Raw genomic sequence first — 21,208 nt, forward strand, 5'->3', positions numbered from 1 at the left:
AGGATAAAAACCCTGACAAAAGATGAATAAAAAGAGTGAACAGTTAAAAAGATTAAAATAGGTAAGATAATAAATAAAATAGTTCCGAAGGATAAATCAAACAAATAAAATTATTTAAGATTAATATTGTCTTAAAAAACAAGATAGAAGAAACAATGTGAAATAAGATGAAACCACATAAGAACGTAAGAAGAATTTAAAATATTAGTTAAAAGCCTGATTAAAAAGGTGTGTCTTTAACCTTCCCTTAAAAATATCCACAGTCTCTGCAGACCTGAGGTTCTCCGGCAGGCTGATTGGTTTTGGTATGGATAAAAGGCCGGTGCCGGAGGACCTCAGGGTCCGCGAGGGTTGATATGGTAAAAGCAGGTCAGATAAGTGAGAGGGCGCAAGGCCGTTAAGACATTTAAAAAACAGTAAAAGAACCTTAAAATCGATCCTGAAGCGGAGGGGGAGCCAATGCAGCGACTCTAAAACCGGTGTAATGTGCTCCCGCCCTCTGGTCCTCGTCAGCACGCGTGCGGCTGAGTTTTGTAATAATTGGAGATTTAAAATACTCTTTTTGGGAAGACCAGAGAGCAGGGCATTACAGTAATCTAAGCGACAGGAAATAAAAGCATGCATCAGCACCTCCGTACTGGCCTGGGAGAGAAATGGGCAGACTCTGGCTATGTTCTTAAGATGATAAAAACCTGTTTTCGTCATATTTTTAATATGTGGAATAAAATTCAGCTCAGAATCAAAAATCACGCCCAAATTTTTTACGGATTGTGTTGGTTTAAGAGCTTGTAGTTTTGGTAAAAGTTTCTCTCTCTGGCCTTCAGGACCTATAACAAAAACCTCAGTTTTGTCCTGGTTGAGCTGTAGGAAATTCACTGCCATCCATGACTTGATGTCTACAATGCAGTTAAAAAGAGCATCAATTGGCCCTGTGTCATCAGGAGACACGGCAATGTACAGTTGTGTATCATCAGCATAACTATGGAAGCTGATGCCGTGTCTCCTGATGACGTCCCCAAGAGGAAGCATGTAAAGATTAAAAAGAAGTGGACCTAAAATTGACCCTTGGGGAACCCCACATCCACTTTCATGGGTTCCTGAGGAACATGTATCCATACTTACATAAAAGCATCGGTCTGTGAGATAAGAACAAAACCAGTGAAGAACAGTACCAGAGAAGCCGACCAGATGTCTGAGTCTGTTTAATAAAATGTGATGGTCTACTGTATCAAAAGCGGTGCTTAGATCCAGTAGAACCAACACTGTGAGCTTTTTGTTATCTACATTCCACCTGATGTCGTTTAAAATCTTTAAAAGTGCTGTCTCGGTACTGTGGTTTCTCCTAAAACCAGACTGATGTTTCTCTAAGATGTTATTTCTGTTTAAAAAGTCATTAACTTGGTTAAAAAACAGTATTTCTAAAATGTAACTTTAAAACGTCAAGTTGGATACAGGTCGGTAGTTATTAAAAACGTTGGGGTCTAAATTGCTCTTCTTCAGAAGGGGCTTCACCACCGCCGTTTTGAAGGCGGTGGGAAAGACACCCGTCTGAAGAGAGCAATTCATGATGTTTAAAAACTGTTCCTCAAAGAATCCATAAAACGATTTTAAGAGTGATGTGGGAATTGGATCTAAAAGGCAGGTTGTTGGGTTTACTTGGGAGAAAACTCGACCAAGTGTCCTTGCATCAACCAGGGCAAAACTCTCCTGTGTTTCCTCAGGCAAGGACAACAGTTCAGGTGTGTTAACAGATAAAACTTGATGGGATAAGAGGCAGGATCTGATGTCCTTGATTTTGGTTCTGAAGTGGTTTGCAAAGTTCTCGCAGAGATCATCTGTGGGTGTCATAAAAACTTTATTGGATTTAGAGCCTGTTAAAATATCAAAGGTGGATATTTAAATATCCACATGGAGAAAGAATAATCCTGACATGATGAAATGAGATTTAAAGAACAAAACTGATGCACTGTTCCTGAGATGGATGAAGAAAGATTGTACTACCTTGTTGATTTGTGTGTTTTGTGTTGGGCGATATGTCCTTAAAATAATATCACAATATTGTTTGGCCATATGGTGATATACGATATATACCTTCATATTTAGCCATTTATTTTGAGATTCTATTATTCATATATAGTGATGTGTGGATTGCAGTTATATCCGCCAGATAATCCCACATCAGGTAGCCTGGTCATAAGATTAACATTATTATTAATAGCTGATGGGATGTGTGTGGGTGAAATAATACATCTGTAATGAGGAAAATAATACAGACATCACTTGCAGCAATGTCTCAGCAGCAAAAAACATAAGTGTGTCCCATGTGCACATTTATGCCCCAGGCACAGCAGCTTAACATGGATGACTTCCAAAAGGACACACACAGTCCAGATTAGTACAGTAAAATAGTTCGGAGTAAAGCAGCCATCTTGATAAATCCTGAGCTCTATCAGAGCTGTCTAAAAGAAGCTGAAAGCTTATTCTTTTTCCTCTGGAGAGTTCTCTCGCTGTTTTTAACTTTTATTTTTGCCACTTAAATGTGTCACAATATATGAAGAAAAAAAGTTGTTGCTATGACAGTAATGGGCTCAACCCCATGACAGGCGTCACATGACCGTGGTATTGCGGTCATGCAGTCAGGCGGTCATGTGGTCATGCAGTTATCCTCACAGCCCTAATAACATCAAAAACAAGGTTCCAAGGTCAATTTATTTGTTTTACATTTACAAAACTGGTTGCTTTGTGCTACATAGAAGAAAACCAATACAAAACAAAAACAAACGATTTTGCAGAGTGAATTAGAGTGTAGAATGATGAATTGAGGAGTCTCACAGCCTAGGGGAAAGGATATGTTGGGTGAACAGACTGTGGCTGGGCTCTGTGCAGACATCTCACTTCACCGATGTCACTGATGCTCTGTAGATGGGTACCAATGGTATTCTGGGCTGTTTTAATCAGCCCCCTTTCTGTCCTGGGCTGTGAACGAACCATGCCAATTAGTGATGTATCGTCCAGTAAGTAAGTCATTAAGAGTTGACAAGAATTTGGCTCTGGAATTTAGCCCTCTTAAGTTTTCTTTGGAAGTAGAGCCTTTTCTGTGTTTCTTTTTTAACCAGGATGGTGATGTGTGATGACTATGTTAGGTTCTCTATCATGTTGATTCCCGAGAACCTACAACTGTTCACCTGCTCCACCTCAGCGCCACTGATGTAGACAGAGGTGTGTGTTTTTGCCTCATTCTTTCTAAAATCAACAATCAGCTCCTTGGTTTTGCTGAAGTTGAGCAGCAGATTGTTCTCTTTGCTCCACTGATGTTTTATTGTTTTGTTTTATTATTCTGCTTTTTAACCTGTAAAGTGTCTTTGTGTATCCTGAAAAGCACTATATAAAATAAATGTATTATTATTATTATTATTATTATTATGTAGATAGAGGTGTGTGTCTTTGCCTCCTTTCTAAAATCAACAATCAGCTCCTATGTTTTGCTGACATTGAGCAGTAGATTGTTCTCTGTACACCACTCTGTAAGATTGTTGATTTCCTCCTGATATGAACTCTCATCGCTGTTTATAATACGACTGATGATGGTGGGGTCGTCAGCATACTACACAATAGAGTAGGAGGAGAATCTCCTGATGTCTGGGAGTGCAGTCATGGGTGTACAGTGTGAACAGGAGGGGGCTGAGCACAAAGCCCTGGGGGGCTCCTCACTAATGTAGAGGAGGTGTGACTGTCAATCAGAACTCTCTGGGGTCTGTTTGTGAGTGTTTATTTTTCTTATCAGTTCACGGGTGAGATTGTGTTGAATGCTGAGCTGATGTAGCTGTTCTTGCTCTCCAGGTGTGTGAATTGCCCGCCGGGGAAAAATAAAGTTTTTTGAATTGATTTGAATTTGAATTGAATTGAATTGAAGACTGAGTGGAGGACAGTGGATATGGCATCCTCTGTGGATTTGTTAGTTCTTAAAGCATACTGAGGGTCCAGGCTGGCAGGCTGTTATCTTTGATGTGTTTGAAAACCAGTTTCTCAAAACACTTCATCAGGATGGGGGTGAGAGCCACATGGCGGTAGTTGTTTGGACTAGACACAGCAGATGTTTTAGGCACAGGAACGATGATGGCTGTCTTGAGGCAGGAGGGAATGATCTCGGGGATGAGATGTTAAAAATGTCAGTAATAACATCAGCTAGCTGATCGGCACAGGTTTTCAGTACACGGCCAGGAATATTATCTGGCGTATTTGTTGAGGAGAGCATAACAGGCAAAAAATGTTTGCGCTCATCTGGCAGCGTGGCCTCAAAAAAAGCCCCTGCTTTTGGAGCCTGTGACCTGCTGGATCTCCTGCCAGATATCTTTAGTGCTGTTGGTGTTTAGGTACCTCTCAAGTCTCTGTGGATGTCTCCTGTTTTACTCCTAGATGCCAGCTTTAACTCTTGCTCTGGCAGTATTGTATGATTCCTTGTCACCTGACTGAAAGGCAGCTTTGTTGGCTCTGGAGCCCTCACCTCTCCATTCAACCAGGCCCTTTAGTTGGGGATAGGGTTGCTGCAGTGACAACATTTTCCCAGTGACTAGTAAGCCTGTGACAACACCGGTAATACCTGGTACACCAGCCCAGACCTTCACTATCTCTAGTGCGCTGAGTTAATTTACTGCTGATGCAAACCAAACATTTCCTACTGCTGCAGCTTCACATTAAAAGCAATTAACAGGTGAAATACAAATTGACTTTTGTTTTGAAGTAGACTCGTCGCAGGATGTAATGTATTCAGTTAGCACCGCTATCATTCATCAAAAATGCGTTTACAGAGCAAAACAATGATCATTTTCTGCATTTTTTGACAGTGGATGAATTTTACTTACAGTATGTCAGTAATTTTATACAGTCTGTGGGAGTAATGGAATAAGAATAAGAAGCTGTAAGAAGAAGAATTGCTGGTGATAGGCTGCACACCTCCAACTTGTGTAAACCAACTCCTTTTTCCCTCATTAACCTATTATCACCTATTATCAAGTTTAAATTTGAAATAGGTGCTTTTGCTTTTCACTTTTGACAACAAATCCCCTGCTATTGTCTTGTCAGTAAGCTGTCCTTAGTCTTGTCATCTTATAAGTGAAATGTGACTCCCTCTACTCTGCTATGACTTGACACCTGCCGCGGTACGTCCTTTGTCCTACTATTAATTGTTTTAAAAAGTAAAACAACAGTGGGGGCAGTGGGAAAGCAATGTAATTGGTGTATACCTGACCATCGTGCATCACCGGCAACAGACTACCGTAGGCAAGCCTAGTTCAGGAATGATCTCACTGTCTTTGTGATCACAACATCATCAACACATTTGCAGATATATGATATTACTTAAGATGTATATTACCCAAGGTTAATGTTTTTATCCAGATTGGCAGCATCTGTAAACATTTGTCAGTCGGTGAACTCAAAACAGTCCTGCAGGGCTGCTGTAGCTTCATCTGTTCACACTTTAACAGTTTCAACTGATGGTTTGACCCTCTTTATCAAATGGGAGTAAGTAGACAGAAGAAGCAGAGAAATGTGTTCTGATTAGGGCATTAACAGAAAAGATGATTTGTCGACGCGTCGACGTCAGTGGTGCAAGTCGACGACCCCCGAGAGTGGTTGACAAGTCGTGTTTTTTTTTTTTTTGTCAGAGTTATTCCTTTTGTTTAATGGGTAATGTAACCTGTACGATGAAGAAGAGCAGGTGTACTTCCGCTCCCCATGAGAAAGGATACCGTCGACAGAGCGAAGACTCCCCTTTTTATTTTGTCTTTATTTTGTAAAGTGTTGGTGCAAGAACCTCTGCCTGTGTTTGCTTGCATATATGCCTGTAACATCTAGTGTCGTAGAGACCTGGCATGGTATGGTCAGTATTATGAATAAAACTGCCGTGCGGAAACCCCCACATGTTGCCTGCCGTCTCTTGAGTAAGCGGAGCTACCCGCACTAAAGTGGACCATCACCTTCCCCTTCACCAGCCCATGTTACAGTGGGCTGGTATAACTGACACTCTCAGCTACAATTCCGAGTTGTTTGAACTACAGAAATCTGTTTAGAATTATCTTAATGAATAATGCAACAAGGACGAAGCATGTAAACTGCGTTGTTTGTTTATTCAGAATGGAATGGATCGCTAATGAATAAAGTAATGAAAAAAAACACAAATGCTTGATCAATGGCCCAGCCCGGCCCGGCCCAGCCCGGCCCGGCCTGAGGATAGTGGCGGGGATATCAAGTTCGGGCTCGGGCTCGGGCAGAGAATCTAAACTCTACTCTAGACCACACAAACAGCATGGTGGCACAGTGGACAGCTGTGTTCCTCCGCTGTGTCAATGTGATGATGTCATCAAACAATTTGTCGGCTCGACTTCGACTTTATTGACAGATAAGTCGACTTGAAAAAATGACTTGAAAAAGTAATTAATGCCCTAGTTCTGATAGGCCAAAATTAGGACTTGGGAGTGTTTTGTTGCTGCTAGGATATTTCTTCCTCTGGTGGGGGTTTGGACATGCTGGTGGAATTTAGGTAAAACAGTTTCAAGGTCACCAGCTACAATAAGAAAAAAACATTCAGTTGTTTAGTCAAGTTGCTGCTGATGACATCATACAATTACTGCAGTGCATTTCTTTGACTTTGCATCCGGAGGAATGTAAACAGCAACAATAAAAACACTCAACACATTCTCTGGGCAGATAATATGGTTAACATGTTATTTAGCATAAATAAATTGATCTGGTGAACACTGTACATCCACTTACCTCTGAGACCAAAGCATTATTTATATAGACACAGAGCCTCCTCTTATCTTACTGGAGTCCTATGTCCGGTCACAAATTTAACACTACAGTTTGTGAAAAAACAGACTTTATTGTGGAGCCACTCAATTTCCCTAGGGCAGTCTAGCTGTTAGCCTGATTTAAGGTACAGTCAAGCAGAGGGCCAGACATCACTACCACAGGTTAAAGTTCAGAGAACCCGCTTGCCACCCCGTATCACACCAGATTTTTAGAAACACTTTGGAAACACATGGGTTGCAGCAGGGTCTATTGGGGCTTTTCTATTCACGTGTGGCGTGACGTGGTGTGGCACAACTCAGCGCACGTAACCTGATAATGGAAATGCAAATCAACGTGGCCCAGTTTCGCCCAGACCTGAAATGCCATTGAAAAGGCCCCACATGACATACAGAACCATTTTTCTCCCTTTCAATTGCTTTTGATTGCCGTCCTGGGGACGGAAACCGTTGCTATGATAAAGCAGTTTTTGCCAAACATTTTCACATCACTCTTAATAAAATAGACACTTCCTATTGAAATTATGTCAGGTAAAAAGTTGCAAATGGCACTGGAGTTGTCAGCCCCTGGTCCAGTGACCAGCGACAGACTCAAGAGGCTTTCTCTTTCTTTTTTCCTTCTCGTGCACTGATATATTAAAACTGATCAGTTTCCACCACTGATTCAACATGTTCCGTATGCTTAAAGGTATCCAAAAAGGTCCAATTTGTGCTAATGGTGCGCAACACACAACCTGGTGTGTCGGGGGCCTTAAACATTGTTTAGGTTGCTGGCCATTTTCACCAATTGTGTTGTTATTTTGCAGTCTACTAAGTGTTCTGTAATATGTCACTGAAAAGCGCATTAAGTATAAACTTTAAAACATTTATGAGTAATTTATTGTACCATTCTTATTATTTACATCTAAGCCATCATCTCCCTGTTAATTATCTTTTTATTTGATCCTGAAATTTGAAGCATCTTGTAAAGTGATCATCCTTCTGATGTTTAATAATGTGTGGTGTGTCACACAGACCAGAAATTAACCTCATGCATGTGTTCCTGGTTCCACAATGGTTGAGATTAATTAAACAGAATGAGGTGTATGCAACCAGAAGGTCGCTGGTTCGAACCCCGGCTCCCCTGGGCGGAACTGAGCTACATGCCGAAGCATCCTTGAGTAAGATGCTGAACCCCGAAATTGCTCCTGATGCGCAGCTGGCACCTTGCGAGGCAGCCTCTGCCATCAGCAGGCCCTGCGATGAGCTGGCGACTCATCCAGGGGTGTACCCTGGCCTTCGCCCTGTGAGAACTGGATTAAGCCCCAGTAGCCCCGCAACCCTCCGAAAGGGGGGATAAAGCGGCAACACCCCGCAACCCGAACAGGAAAAGCGGAACAGATAATGAGATGAGATGAGAGATGAGAGGTGTATGCACAGCTTCATAAATTTGACGAAATTAATGCTCATGCATATTTCTGTCTTTGTGTGTAAACACAGTTTTAGTCATGAATCTACACAGAGTTTTATGCATGTGGCTTCTGGTGCTTTGTTATATTGTAAAATATTACATTTTTGATTAAAAAAAAAATAATAATAATGATAAAAATAATAATAACAATGATCATGATTTGTTTGAATTTCATGTTCGATGTATATATTTACATAATATTTGACTCACCATGTATCTGCATTATAATGTAACAAAATTTTAAAAAAAATTTCTTATACAAAATAAAAGAAAACTTCTTATTAAATCAAGTTTTCTATTTTCTACACTGCTTTGAATGGTCTGTCAGAGCATGCATCACCAAATGGAAGACCGTGGTCTGGGCATGGACCAAGTGACAGTTCTATCCAGACCCGTGGCCAATTTTTGATAAATGAATGAGAAAATGCATTAATCTTCATGGAACATTGTTTTTTTGTTTTTGTTTTTTCTCCCGGAGGTCGCGACTACAAACTGCAGGTGCATTAATCTATCGTTAATCTAGTTAATACAATTTACTGAATATTGTTCACTGATGGCGTCACTCCGTCAGCTGATAAAACTGATTATGTACCGGAGGAAAACATGGCTTGCTCAAAAAGAAGGAAAGTTGACACAGAAAATAGAACTTTTAAAAATGAATGCACAAACCAACTTATGTTCATTCTTCCGGCAGACAGTATTAAACTTGGGTCTCATATGTTGTGAAACCGTGGTGTTGATCAAAACCAGGAATGTTAAGCGGCACAACAAGACCAAACATGGATCGTTTGAGGAAATATATATATACTATAAGTCTGAGGTGCGAGCGCACAAAATAACTGAGGACTAATTTTATTTATTACATTTATTTATTCAGCTTTTTGGTTTCCATACAAGTGCCATCATTTGTTGTATGTTAAAAATATCCTACTTTGAAAATTGAAAATAAATATTGGTGAGCTAAAAAGGAAATATACGGTGTTGATTATATTTGATAGACATGGGGTAGGCTATTCGATGCAATTTGGACATTATGAGGTTCGGAACATTGCTGGGAGGAAATTTTAGTCACTGGACCTCTTTGAACTTAAATTGAAGACCCCTCGTTTAGAGTTATATGACAAAAACACAACAGCAACTAACCCAATCAAATTCTGTTATCCAGACATGACCCCCTCTCTTTGTTAAATGATTAATGGTCCCACATGGTTCACCAATATTTAAATAGCTTATTGATTTTTCATTGCCTATAGGCTGTAAGTGGAAAGCAAGGAACAACATTTGTAACATGTGGATCAAGAAAACATGGCTTGACTGGTAGGTAAATGTTTTTCCAGGATTACACTGATAAATGCTGTCTCTGGCTCCCCAGACAAGCCTGTCAGGAATCAGGTTAAGGTGACCTTGGGACGTGCCTCACCTTGCCCCTCTGGCTGCTGCAACCCCCCCAATGCTCTGTGCATATGAATAAGAAACAGCGTACTTTACGATACATACACTTATTTTCTTTAGTGAGCTGTACGTTATATCATCTCCCATTCTGTGTTCAGTTTCCCTCCACAATCATCTATTTCATGTCTCAAACAGAACAGTTATAACTGTACTTCAAATGCTACATATACCCAAATCAAATCAAATCAATTTTATTTATATAGCCCAAAATCACCTCAGTGAGTGAGGCCACTCAGCCTCAGTGGGCTTTAAAATCTGTACAGTGAACGTAATCCTCTGTCCATAGACCCTCAATTAGAGTGAGGAAACCTAACAGACAGAAAATCACAGTTTATTGTTTCACTCGTGTATCAACAAAACCAATATATTCCAATCGATTGTAGTGACTGGAGGAGTTCTAGTTATGGACAGTGAAGGCTAGGTGGCGCAATGACTTATGGAAGTGTAATGTCAAATACTTATGTTCCGTTTTATTACTGTACATGTTCTGAGTGTTGTGGTTGTGTCCTGTTATGTTCTAAGGATGTGTGTGTTAATTAGCATAAACATAAGTTTTACATTGTGCCACCATGGCCGAATATGATATAGCGGGTAATGACGTTCATCAAATGTTTGTGTCTAAGGGGTGTGTCTAATGTCAATAAATCAGCGGTCCTGGCATGGGTTCTGCGTTGCACTTAAAGATCAGTCTCGCAAGATTTTCTTTCTACCAAGCTCGCCACATTGGTGTCAGAAGTGGGATCGGAAAGAAAGATGGAGAGAGAGATCCAGGAGCTGGAATGGGCCATCGAGCAGACGCTCTGCCGCTTGGAAAGTATGGTACGACCGGCGGAAGTCAGCAGACCTCCACGGCGTCCTGATCATAGATATATATATATAAAGGCTAGATGTCTTACGGCGGAGTCTAGAACGTCCTCACAGGTCGGCCATCTTGGTACAGGTTAGCTTTCCGGCTGTATCTGCTGAACCTGAGGTAAAGTCAGTGATCTGCACAAACGCTAACACTCTTATCTCGCTGAAACCTTGACGGATTTACAAACAGTTTGGTTTCTTACAAACGTCATTAACGTGGTTATAATTCTGGATGTTTGAACATGTTGAAATCGCATCTTTTCTCTTTGAAGAAATTATCACAGTTTTAGTTTTAAGGACTTTTAGCTCGTCTTCTGGGTTTATAATGGGTGTGTATTGCGTGAGCTAGAGTGGGTGACATCATCGCTAGAGTGGAGAGCAGCTGCAAAAACTTTAGAAAAAACTCTCTTCAGCTTGATTTGGGTCCCACAGCTTTTACTTCACATAGACAATATATACATAGAAATGTCGTTGGCTTTCAGATGGTGGTCTTATTTCAGATGTAGGACTTAAACTTTTGGCTGTAGAAGCCCTCGAGCGACAAGCACTCCAGCAACTCCCCCATAAGCCGCAGTGTTAACTTTGAGCCTAAATTTCTGGAGTGGAGCAGACGGTACCGGTTTTGTCTCTCGCTCTTGTGCCCTCATTTTTCACTCTACAGAAATAAAAACACATCACAGGTTCAGCAATGTCTCCTGTTACTCACTGTATACATATTTTGGCCATAACCATTACACTTTTGTCTAGACCTGCAGGTGTTTGGGAGGTGTTTTCTCATTCATCCTTATGGGGAATTTTTCAAATTTCATTTTACTACTACTTCAGCACGTTCAGCTACAGAAACCGTTCAACTATCAACATGTTCAGCTTTTTAAGCTCTTTCAGCCTTGAACTGTTCAGCTTTTAACTTTTCAAGTTTTTCAAATATTAAGCTTTTTCAAAAATAATAGTAATATGGAAGCAAATGTGAAAATCCTCAAATCCTCTTCAAAACTCATCCACTTTCAAGCTCTTCTTGTGTTAAAATATTTTTTGTAAAGGGAAATATTGTAGTCTACCTATTTTTTAAAACATAACATAGTTATTCATAAGTATGCAGTGTCATAACTACATCTTTGACGTTTATAACAAACCAAACCGTTTGAAAATCGGTTGAAAATTGAGCAAGTTATGGTTATTTAAAAAGTACATGTTTCATTACCAACACAATGTTATGGGTGAGCGAGCTACCTGTACCAAGATGGCCGACCTGTGCGGACGTTCAATTCCGTTGGCCAGCAACGCGGACGAGACATCTAGCCTTTATATATATCTATGGTCCTGATGGCTCCAGTACAATGCGCCCACACTGCTTCCTAGAGGCTGGAGGTAGTACTGCAGCACAACGCCCGCTACATGCTGACGCTGACTGCCACCTAGAGGCCGGAGGTGGTACCGCAGTACAACGCCCGCTGCATACTGACGCTGACTGCCACCTGCCTGGCCTGATATACCCCAGAGCTGCACCCAGAACAGCAGCCAAACTACCCAAGTACAATGGGCTCACACAACTGGAACTGTACCTCTCACAGGTCCAGTTAGCAGCATGGCACAGTGGCTGGAACGACGAAGAAGCAGCCACCCACCTGGCCCTGGCGTTGGAAGGAAAGGCGTTGCAAGTGCTCCTCGACCTGGCTCCAGCAGAGCAGCGGAACCTCCAGGCCCTGACCAGGGCACTGGATAGGCGATTTGGACGACAACCTTTCGCTAACCAAAGCAGGGAGCAACTGGCCAGCCGTCGCCGCCAAGAAGGAGAGAGCCTGGGCACCTTCGCTGCAGATGTGCAACTGCATGCTCAACATGGTTATCCATGGTTTCCTGCAGCCGCCCAAGAGGAGCTGGCCCTCCAAGCTTTCCTGCAGGGGCTCACCCCAGAACGGTTGCGGCAACATGTTCGTCTTGCAATGCACTAAACTCTAAGTGAGGCCCTCTGTGAAGCTGAACGGGTTGAGGTGGTGATCTCCATGCCGCGACCTTGCCAACAGAGGCCCCCCATTCTCCAACCACACGTCAGGATGACCGACTACGAGGAGGAGGAGGTAGAAGAAGTCTGCCAAGTTCAGCCTCCATCACTAGAGTCTCAGCGTTGGCATGCACCATCCAGGTGATGGCCACTCCAGCCAACTGACCGCTGCTACCGGTGTGATGAGCCTGGTCACATCGCCCGTAACTGTCCTGCACCAGCACCAAAGGTCAGAGCCATCCAGCCAACGAGAAACAATGGCGGAGTGGTCTAGTGAGGGGTCCACCACTCCAGTCTCCAGCCCCCCTCTAAGGCCGATGCACGCTGGTTGGGCACTTAGGACACACCAGAGGACTGTATCTGGTCTGCCAACTTGATGGCCAACCCTGCCGGGCCCTGGTAGATACAGGGTCTACAATTTCCCTGGTGCGACCTTGCATCCTACCGGGCACCACTCGCTATGCGGGGTCGAGGTGAAGTCTGAACAAGTGAGTCTTCAGTCTTTTGCGTAAGATGGCAAGTTACCTGACAGCGGTCAGGAGTTCGTTCCACCACTGGGGTGCCAGGGCTGAAGAGTCGCGACTTCACTGAGCGGCTTTTGTTCGCTCTTAGCGATGGCGGTACCAGCCGGCCAGCTGATGTAGTAGAGCGAAGTGCTCACACTGGGGCATGTGGCTGACCAGTGCTTGGAGGTAGATGGGTACAGTTCCGTTGACGCACCATTGTCTTTTATCAGATGCGGGCCGCAACAGGAAGCCAGTGGAGGTCACAGAGGAGGGGGGTCACATGGGAGAATTTGGGCAGATGGAAAATGAGGCATGCTGCAGCGTTCTGGATACCTTGCAACGGTTTAGCCGCAGAGGCTGGGAGTCCAGCCAAGAGCGAGTTGCAGTAGCCCAGGCGGGAAATGACCAGCGTTTGGACCAGAAGTTGCGTTGCGTCCTTGATGGATCCTGCAGCTGTTGTGGAGTGCAAATGATCGTGCTGGTCAGGAGGTGAGGGGACAGAGAGTGTTTAAAGAGGAGGAGAGGGAGGATAACAGAGTGGAGGAGGCTTCCTCGGTGGACATTAGAGAGAATTGTTCTGTGGATGGTATTGAGGAGAGAACAGTTGAGGAGAGAGTGGAGGGAGAGAGGGATTTCAGGTTGCGGCGGGTGGTGACCATGCGAGGCATAGGGACGAGGAAAGTGGTGGACTTCAAGTGGAGAGAGAAAGATACAAAGTGTTGGTTGGACACGTTAAGCGGGGTAACAGAGAGTGCCGAGGTACTACAGGACCTTGTGAAGACAAGGTCAAGTTGGTTCCCGGCCCAGCGGGTGGGTGGAGAGGGGGAGAGTGTGAGATCAAATGTGGAGAAGTTGATGAGTGCAGCTTCTCTGGGGGGATGTTGAAGGCACACAGGACAACGAGTGGTGTGCCATCGTCAGGGGAGCAGCTTAGGAGGGTGTCCATCTCATCAAAGAAGTCACAGAGAGGACTGGGAGGGCGAAAGATCACCACAATGTTGAGCTTGAAAGGAAGGGTGACAGGGACAGTGTGGAATTTAAATGCAGATCTGGGTAGGCGGTCGAGGGTAAGGACCTAGTAGGACCACGTGGTTGAGAAGAGTCCAGTTCCTCCTCCTCGACCTGTTTGTCTCGGGGAGTGTGAGAATGAGTAGGCAGTTGAGAGGGCAGCTGGAGTGGCAGTGTTTTCTGGAGTGATCCAGGTCTCCGTAAGGGCCAGGAAGTGGAGTATCTGCAGGGAGGCATAGGCTAAAATGGTGTCTGCCTTCTTGACTGCAGACTGGCAATTAAATAGCCCCCCTAGTACTAGGGAAAATGGGCATTGCAGCAATTAGCCACAGGGTTGTGCAGCAGTGTGGGTGTGCCATTACAATATCAAATTGTGCAAAATAATCACAGGAAAATGCTCAATTATAATCAACAGTATTTATTAAAGCTTGTCCTCAATCTACCAACCACTCACTTCAACAAACAACAGTCGCTAACTACAACTAGCACATCTATAAAACAAAAATAAGCAAGCACAGATATAGGAATGGATGTAGACCTGTATGTGTGTGTGTGTGTGAGTGTGTGGGGGTGTGGGTGTGTGTATGAACAAGGGCCGACAGTGAGGTCTTTGGAAAGACTACAAAAATGGCCGAACCGGACATCGGACTACAAATTTACGGACGTGATGTAGGGGAAGTCACGTTTGTAGGACTACAAAATGGCCGGAACGTGATTTGGGGAAACCACGCTCGGACACAAATTCAAAGGGGTGATATTGATATTGCTGAATCGTATACCTGGAATTCAAAAATGGCGGACTGAAAACGTCAGCCAAGCAGGAGCAGCAGGCCAAACAGGCTGACAGTTAACAAACAGGAATCATTTTAATAACAGTACTTTAGAACACTCTTTTACAATATTTCTATTCTTCTTTCTATATTTTTTTCTATCTATCTATCTATCTAAATATTTACTTTTGTTTATTTATTTATCTATCTTTATCCATCTCTTTATCATTATCCATCTATCTTGAGTGCGCTTAAAAAACATGGATATTTTCGCCTGTTTTTCAGGTAGTGGGGGTCGACGCGACATGTTGTCCTCTTCTCTCCGTGTCTGTCTGTAGGTGTGTTCGCGTGTTTGTTTGTGTGTACGCCGGTGCGAAGCTCCGCCCATCGTAGAACAGAAAGCGGAGGAGAAGCGTGGATGCGCGACGATGAAGAAAATGAAATGAAATATCCTCGCTTAAATTAGATCAATAACATCATTATTTATTAAAAGAACACGGTCCAGACCTGTTCTATAGGAAAAGTGACCTGTTCAGACCAGGTCCAGACCTTTTCTATAGGAAAAGTGACCTGAAATAACCTCTGTTGTGATTTGGTGATATAAATGAAATTAACTTGACTTTCAGGGGGGGTGCTGGGCCCCACTATGCCCCCCCTATACAGCGGTAGGGGAAACACTGGGAATACTACGAGACATGCGTCTCTTATGCTATAGCGAGGTTATTACCCATAAGTTTACACCACGTTACTCATAAGATCACGACACTCGGACATGTATATGGGTGTGTGTGTGTGTGTGTGTGTGTGGAGGTTAGTAAAAGGGAAAGAAGATAAGTCGGCCCTAAATCAGAGGTCGGCAAGCGGACTGAGGTTCGCTTATCGTCCACTGACAGAAAGTACGACGTACAGTGATCACATGGCGGCAAAATTACACAGCTGTCCAGCGAGTGGATCAGCGCGAATTAGCTCCTTCGAGAGCGCAATAACACATACAATCAGCACAGTTATAATATAGGTAGGACTCGGCGGTCCCTTCACACAAAATGTAAGCACACGCTATACTATCTGTCTCTGCCGAAACAAAAGCCTCTTACTTGGGTCACTCGTTGCGACTAGTGTGTGTCCCGTCCCACTCGAAACTCCAACTCGTTTGGATGTGAGTGCGGGATCAGCTGCAGCGTCCTGGCAGTGAGTGATGGCAGCGCCGTTCTCCCGTTAGTGGAAGTGAAACAGCGGGATCCATCAGATGGAAGGACCAGACCTCAGTGGTTCCATCTCCTTCTGGAAAAAAAACCTATATTATACCTGGAATAATCTAACAAAATGAAAAAGAAACACAGTCTCTGTTTCGTCCAGCGAGTTAAGAACTGTAGCCTAGGTCAAGCAAATTGAAACGTCTCACCAAATTTACACCCTTTTGGCAACTACTGAATAAAGCCAGAGCTTCTTCACAGCATCACGTTACCTGGGAAATGCCACGGGCAGCGGGGCTCCCTGACCTTTATGCCCTGAGTGACGTCATGGTCATCTGGCCGGACTTTTATGGCCTGCGGCAACTTTGGCCCAGTCAGGAGCGGATTAAAGTTTGGAGACGGACTGTACCTCGAAGTACAGTTTGCCAGACCTTTGGGCGTTGGCCCAGTTCCTTTGTTCTTGAAAACTCATGCTGGTTTAGGAGTGCCTCGTAGTAAGGCTTCTGGGTTTCCTTACAGGCCTCTCCTTTGTCTGCAATATCTGATGAAGGCCCAACACTGTTTTGAGGAACATCCAGCACATCAAAGACAGCATCCCTGCCAGCCTGGACCCTCACCAGTATGCATTCAGAGCCAACAGATCAGAGGAGAGGAAATCCACAATCTTGCAGAGTGGTACACAGAGAACAATCTACTGCTCAACTTCAGCAAAACCAAGGAGCTGATTGTTGATTTTAGAAAGAATGAGGCAAAAACACACACCTCTGTCTACATCAGTGGCGCTGAGGTGGAGCAGGTGAACAGTTAAAGGTTCTTGGGAATCAACATGACAGAGAACCTAACATGGTCATCACACATCACCACCCTGGTTAAAAAAGAAACACAGAAAAGGCTCTACTTCCTATGGAAACTTAAGAGGGCTACATGCCAGAGCAAGATTCTGGTCAAGTTTTACAGAGGAGTGATCGAAAGCATGGAAACATCACTAACTGGCATGGTTCATCATGAACTCATCTACAGAGCATCAGTGACATCAGTGAAGTGAGACATCTGCACAGAGCCCAAAGATACCAAAAGACAACACCCACCCAGCCACAATCTGTACACCCTGCTGCCATCTGACAACAGATACAGAAGCATCTGCTGCCGTACCACCAGACTACAGAGCAGCTTCATTCATCAGGTTGTGAGACTCCTCAATTCAACCTCAACATGCGATTTTCTAAAATAGATGCGGCACAAAGATCTCAAACGTAGTTTCATTCTTTAAACCCTTGTGTTTAAAAAAAAAAAGACCATACATTTACCATGTAACCTTGTTTAAAGGCCTTAGCCACACTACTAGTACACCTGTAACTGACTCATCGACTCATCCTACTATGCCTCTGATCTTAGAATGCTGATCCTACTCCGATTGTCCACATTGAAAAAGTGTTTTAAACTGGTGCACAAGGCCAAATAAAGTGAATATACATAAAACATTATCATACATTCCATTGTGTCTTTGGTCATTTAGGCCAGATCGCCAGCTCACATGATTTGCAACCGCAATGTGATGTCGGGTTGCATTTCTCCAAATGTTGAGCCTATTTCAACTTTTTGTCTCCAGCCAGATGCGTTTTCTTCTGGCACTCACTGAGGTCTGCACCGCTGCAGCAATAATCTTATACCCACACTAACCTCGTTCAAATGTATGGGAGGACCTACATTTTTTTTTGCATAGCCTGATTCTGTCTGAATAGGCCCTTAGATAGAAAGCGCTGCTGGGCTTTGTTTAGTTTTCTGTAAGTCTCAGGTACACCAAGAATGACAAGCAGAGGCTCTGGTTCGATCGTAGTATTCATAACCTCAGATGCAAAGTCATAGATATTAGTCCAGAAAGAGTAAGATAAGTAAGTTAGTCCATAAGCTATAAAATACACTCCAGCTCAAATCAATACACTCAGGGGTTTTGTTGCTCTACAGTCATAGTAGTAGTAGTAGTCACCCAAACATAGATACTGCAGTAGAAATATCATTACTGAGTAGTTAACTGTCCTAATAATTAATACCTGCAACACTTGTAAAAGATCGAAAGTCATAATAAAATGGCAGCATCTTTATCTTAGTCACGAGACGGACTCATGTCTGTGTGAATATAGTGAGGTGCATAGCTGTGGAGAGATTGAGCTAGGGTTCAGGACTGTTTACCTCCATCAACAACTCCTCTCCTGCATTGTCAGATCAGGAGGAGCAGGAGGAGGATAAGAGGTAAATGAATAACTTGCTCCTCAACCACGTTCTAGGGGAATGTTAAAAGGTTTTGCAAGCTGAAATCTAAACACAGCTCTTACTATGGTATTGCCCTGCTAGCTACCCACACTAGCTCAGAGTCATCAGAATTGGAATCATAAAAAAATACTTTATTGATCCCCAAGGGGAAATTGCTTAAGTTACAGCTGCTCCCATTCAAAGTTCAGAATATGCAGAAAATAATAATTATAATAATAATAGTAATATCTACATATAAACAATAAACAAAAATACAAGAAATGTACACTCCACTAGAATAAATACACATATATACAGAGCAATAAATAATGCCAAAGTTGAAAACACATTTGCCATTGCACACTGTTTGTCTTAAATTGCAAATTAGAGAGAAACAAAGCGTCCAGAGTCCTCCCATTGACTCAGAGTGACACTCAGAGCAAGGAGTTGAACAGTTCGATGGACACAGGGAGGAATGATTTCCTGTGGCGCTCTGTGGTGCATCTTGGTAGGATGTGTGGTTGTATATGATGGGAGGGGTTAGCCTCTTACCACAAATCACATTTGGTTTAATAGAGTTGATTAATTCATTTATCTGATTTTTTTAGTTTTATGTTGATGTGTTTAAAAAAAAGTAAATTAATGGTAGTGACCTTTCATATCCAGTGGTAAGATAGTGAATTGTGTATTTTTAATGTAAGGTTCATTTTCTTAAACGGGAACTATTGATTTTCAACCAGCATTGTATTTTTTGTCTCAGCTCACTCTTTTGCTGGCAAAAATTGTATAAATGAGATGAAACACTTCATCTGGTGGACTTAAGGGCTGTTGGTCTGCATTTTGTATGTGTGCATCATCAAACATAGAGTATTGTCTATAGTCGCTGTTGTCTCTCTTGGATCGAGTGAGGGGCATCTCACCAAACTTCAATCAAACTGTCTAAACTAGGCAGTGCTTATAAACTATACAACAAGATTCTGTTACATACAAACATATTGTAGCATAATGTTAATATTGTGAACCAGAAGTGGACACCATTATTATGAAAATGGAGGCTTGAAAAAACTAATTACATTTTAAAACAAGGCAATGCTGATCAAATATGAACCATGATCCTGTTTACTGTCTGTTTCTCTCCTAATATGTTTTCAGAAACATATCTTAGTGTCCTGTTTAGGTGAAATACCATATTGTTATTTACCAGCCGACCACATCACTGTTTCCTGTTTCAAAATGGGTGACGAGCCAAAACCAAGCACTGTCAAACAGTGGGTGTGTTTATTTGTCCAGTGTGATGCAGTACATTCTGGTTGTTGTAGGTTTTTCTACTTTTTGAGCAAAAGAAAATACCATTGCACTTTTTCTCTGTTTTCTCTGGTCATAAAGCACCAATTTCAAAAACATTTATGTCTTTCAACTGTATGGACAGTCCAGTTTTATGCAAATATGATCTTTCCAGTGGTGAAATACTTCTTTAAAGCTGCTATTTGTAAAAAAAAAAAAAAGTAGATTTTTGAGACTCATTCCCAACTCGTCAAATACTGACGCGTTGGGTTTGTAGGTGGGGTCGGCCGTCAGTGCGTCAATATTTGACGAGTTGGGAATGAGTCTCAAAAATCAACTTTTCTTACAAATAGCACCTTTAAGTTGTATTACATTGTTGCCCTTTTATTGGACATTGAGTTTGGCAAACATGCATACATTTCATTTAGCCTGTAGACCTTTTTAATATTCATCCATGTCTGCGATTGGTTTGGTCATTCTAAACTACATTACCTGGGGAAAGATGTTGGGCACAGTGTGTTTCTTATACTGACGGTCTTTCTGTCTGTGTCCACAGTGTGATCCAGGGGAGGCCACAAAGCTGCTGTATGATCTTCTGTACACGGAGCCCATTAAAATTGTGCTAATGCCTGGCTGCAGTTCTGTGTCTACACTGGTGGCTGAGGCAGCTCGCATGTGGAACCTCATAGTGGTAAGACCCCTTTTTGTTGTGGATCTTCAACACACAGCTGTCATATTTCACTTATGTATACTGCAATATAATACAACAGCAACCATAATACTTGGTTTCAGATGTGATACTGATTTATTTAATCACTCACGCATGACTGTCGGTGGTCTCCTCAACATGTCATGTGTCATGTTCTGCTATGACGTTGGTGTTGTGATACAATCATTATCGCCATTATCATGATAAATGTTTAGGCATATTGAAATGAATGTGCTTTAGTGGTTGACAACATGCACTAAATGGCTAAACATGTACTGAGTTACATTCAGCAACTATTGTTTTCTTGCTAACACCAACTTCAGCAATACAAACAATGCAGAAGGTAAACAAAGCATCCCAATTCCTCGGTTGTTGTCTGTTGTCCCGACATCAACAGGAAAACTCTTCTATGTGCATGCTAACCATTTTACTTCAGACTGCTTTCTCAGCAAGGGCTAGCACCATGAAAAGCACAATGTGCCTTACACTCAAGCTGGATGGATTGTTGCCAAGTTCAAACTTGGAACCTGTAAGTTTTGCCACTGCTGCAAGTTACTGTTAAACTTTTGCAGGTTAACCTGTTGAACAGTACTCTCACAATTAGTGAAATGGAGACCACCTGAGTGCAGTGTCTCAAGTGTTTGTAGTAGGGCTGCACAATCGATTAATCTATTGATTATTTTTTTAATTAATCTAACTTTTTTTTATTACTCGATTAATATAATAACATATTTACCCAAAATAACATTTTAAAACATTTAAAAAAAATTTATTCGATCATCTTCAATCATCAACAAATAAATATGACAATGTTGACATCAATGGGGAATATTAATTGATTATTGACTAGTAAGTAAGTTATTAATGTTAATCAATGAAATGTATGTTATTACTATACATTAATAATCACTGGACCACCACCC

General features: G+C 42.4%; 1 protein-coding gene across 2 annotated transcripts in view; it reads left to right on the plus strand.

Moving 5' to 3' along the window:
- gabbr1b (gamma-aminobutyric acid (GABA) B receptor, 1b) overlaps positions 1-21,208 on the plus strand; it is a 153,026-nt gene that overhangs the window by 11,622 nt on the left and 120,196 nt on the right. For both annotated transcript variants that reach the window (XM_084379852.1, XM_084379853.1), the window contains exon 2: positions 20,133-20,267. In XM_084379852.1, coding sequence (XP_084235978.1) covers positions 20,133-20,267 — 135 coding nt within the window. The remainder of the gene's footprint in view (positions 1-20,132; positions 20,268-21,208) is intronic.

This window comes from Pagrus pagrus (assembly GCF_965226575.1).
Source record: "Pagrus pagrus genome assembly, chromosome: 17".
Classification (NCBI taxonomy): Eukaryota; Metazoa; Chordata; class Actinopteri; order Spariformes; family Sparidae; genus Pagrus; species Pagrus pagrus.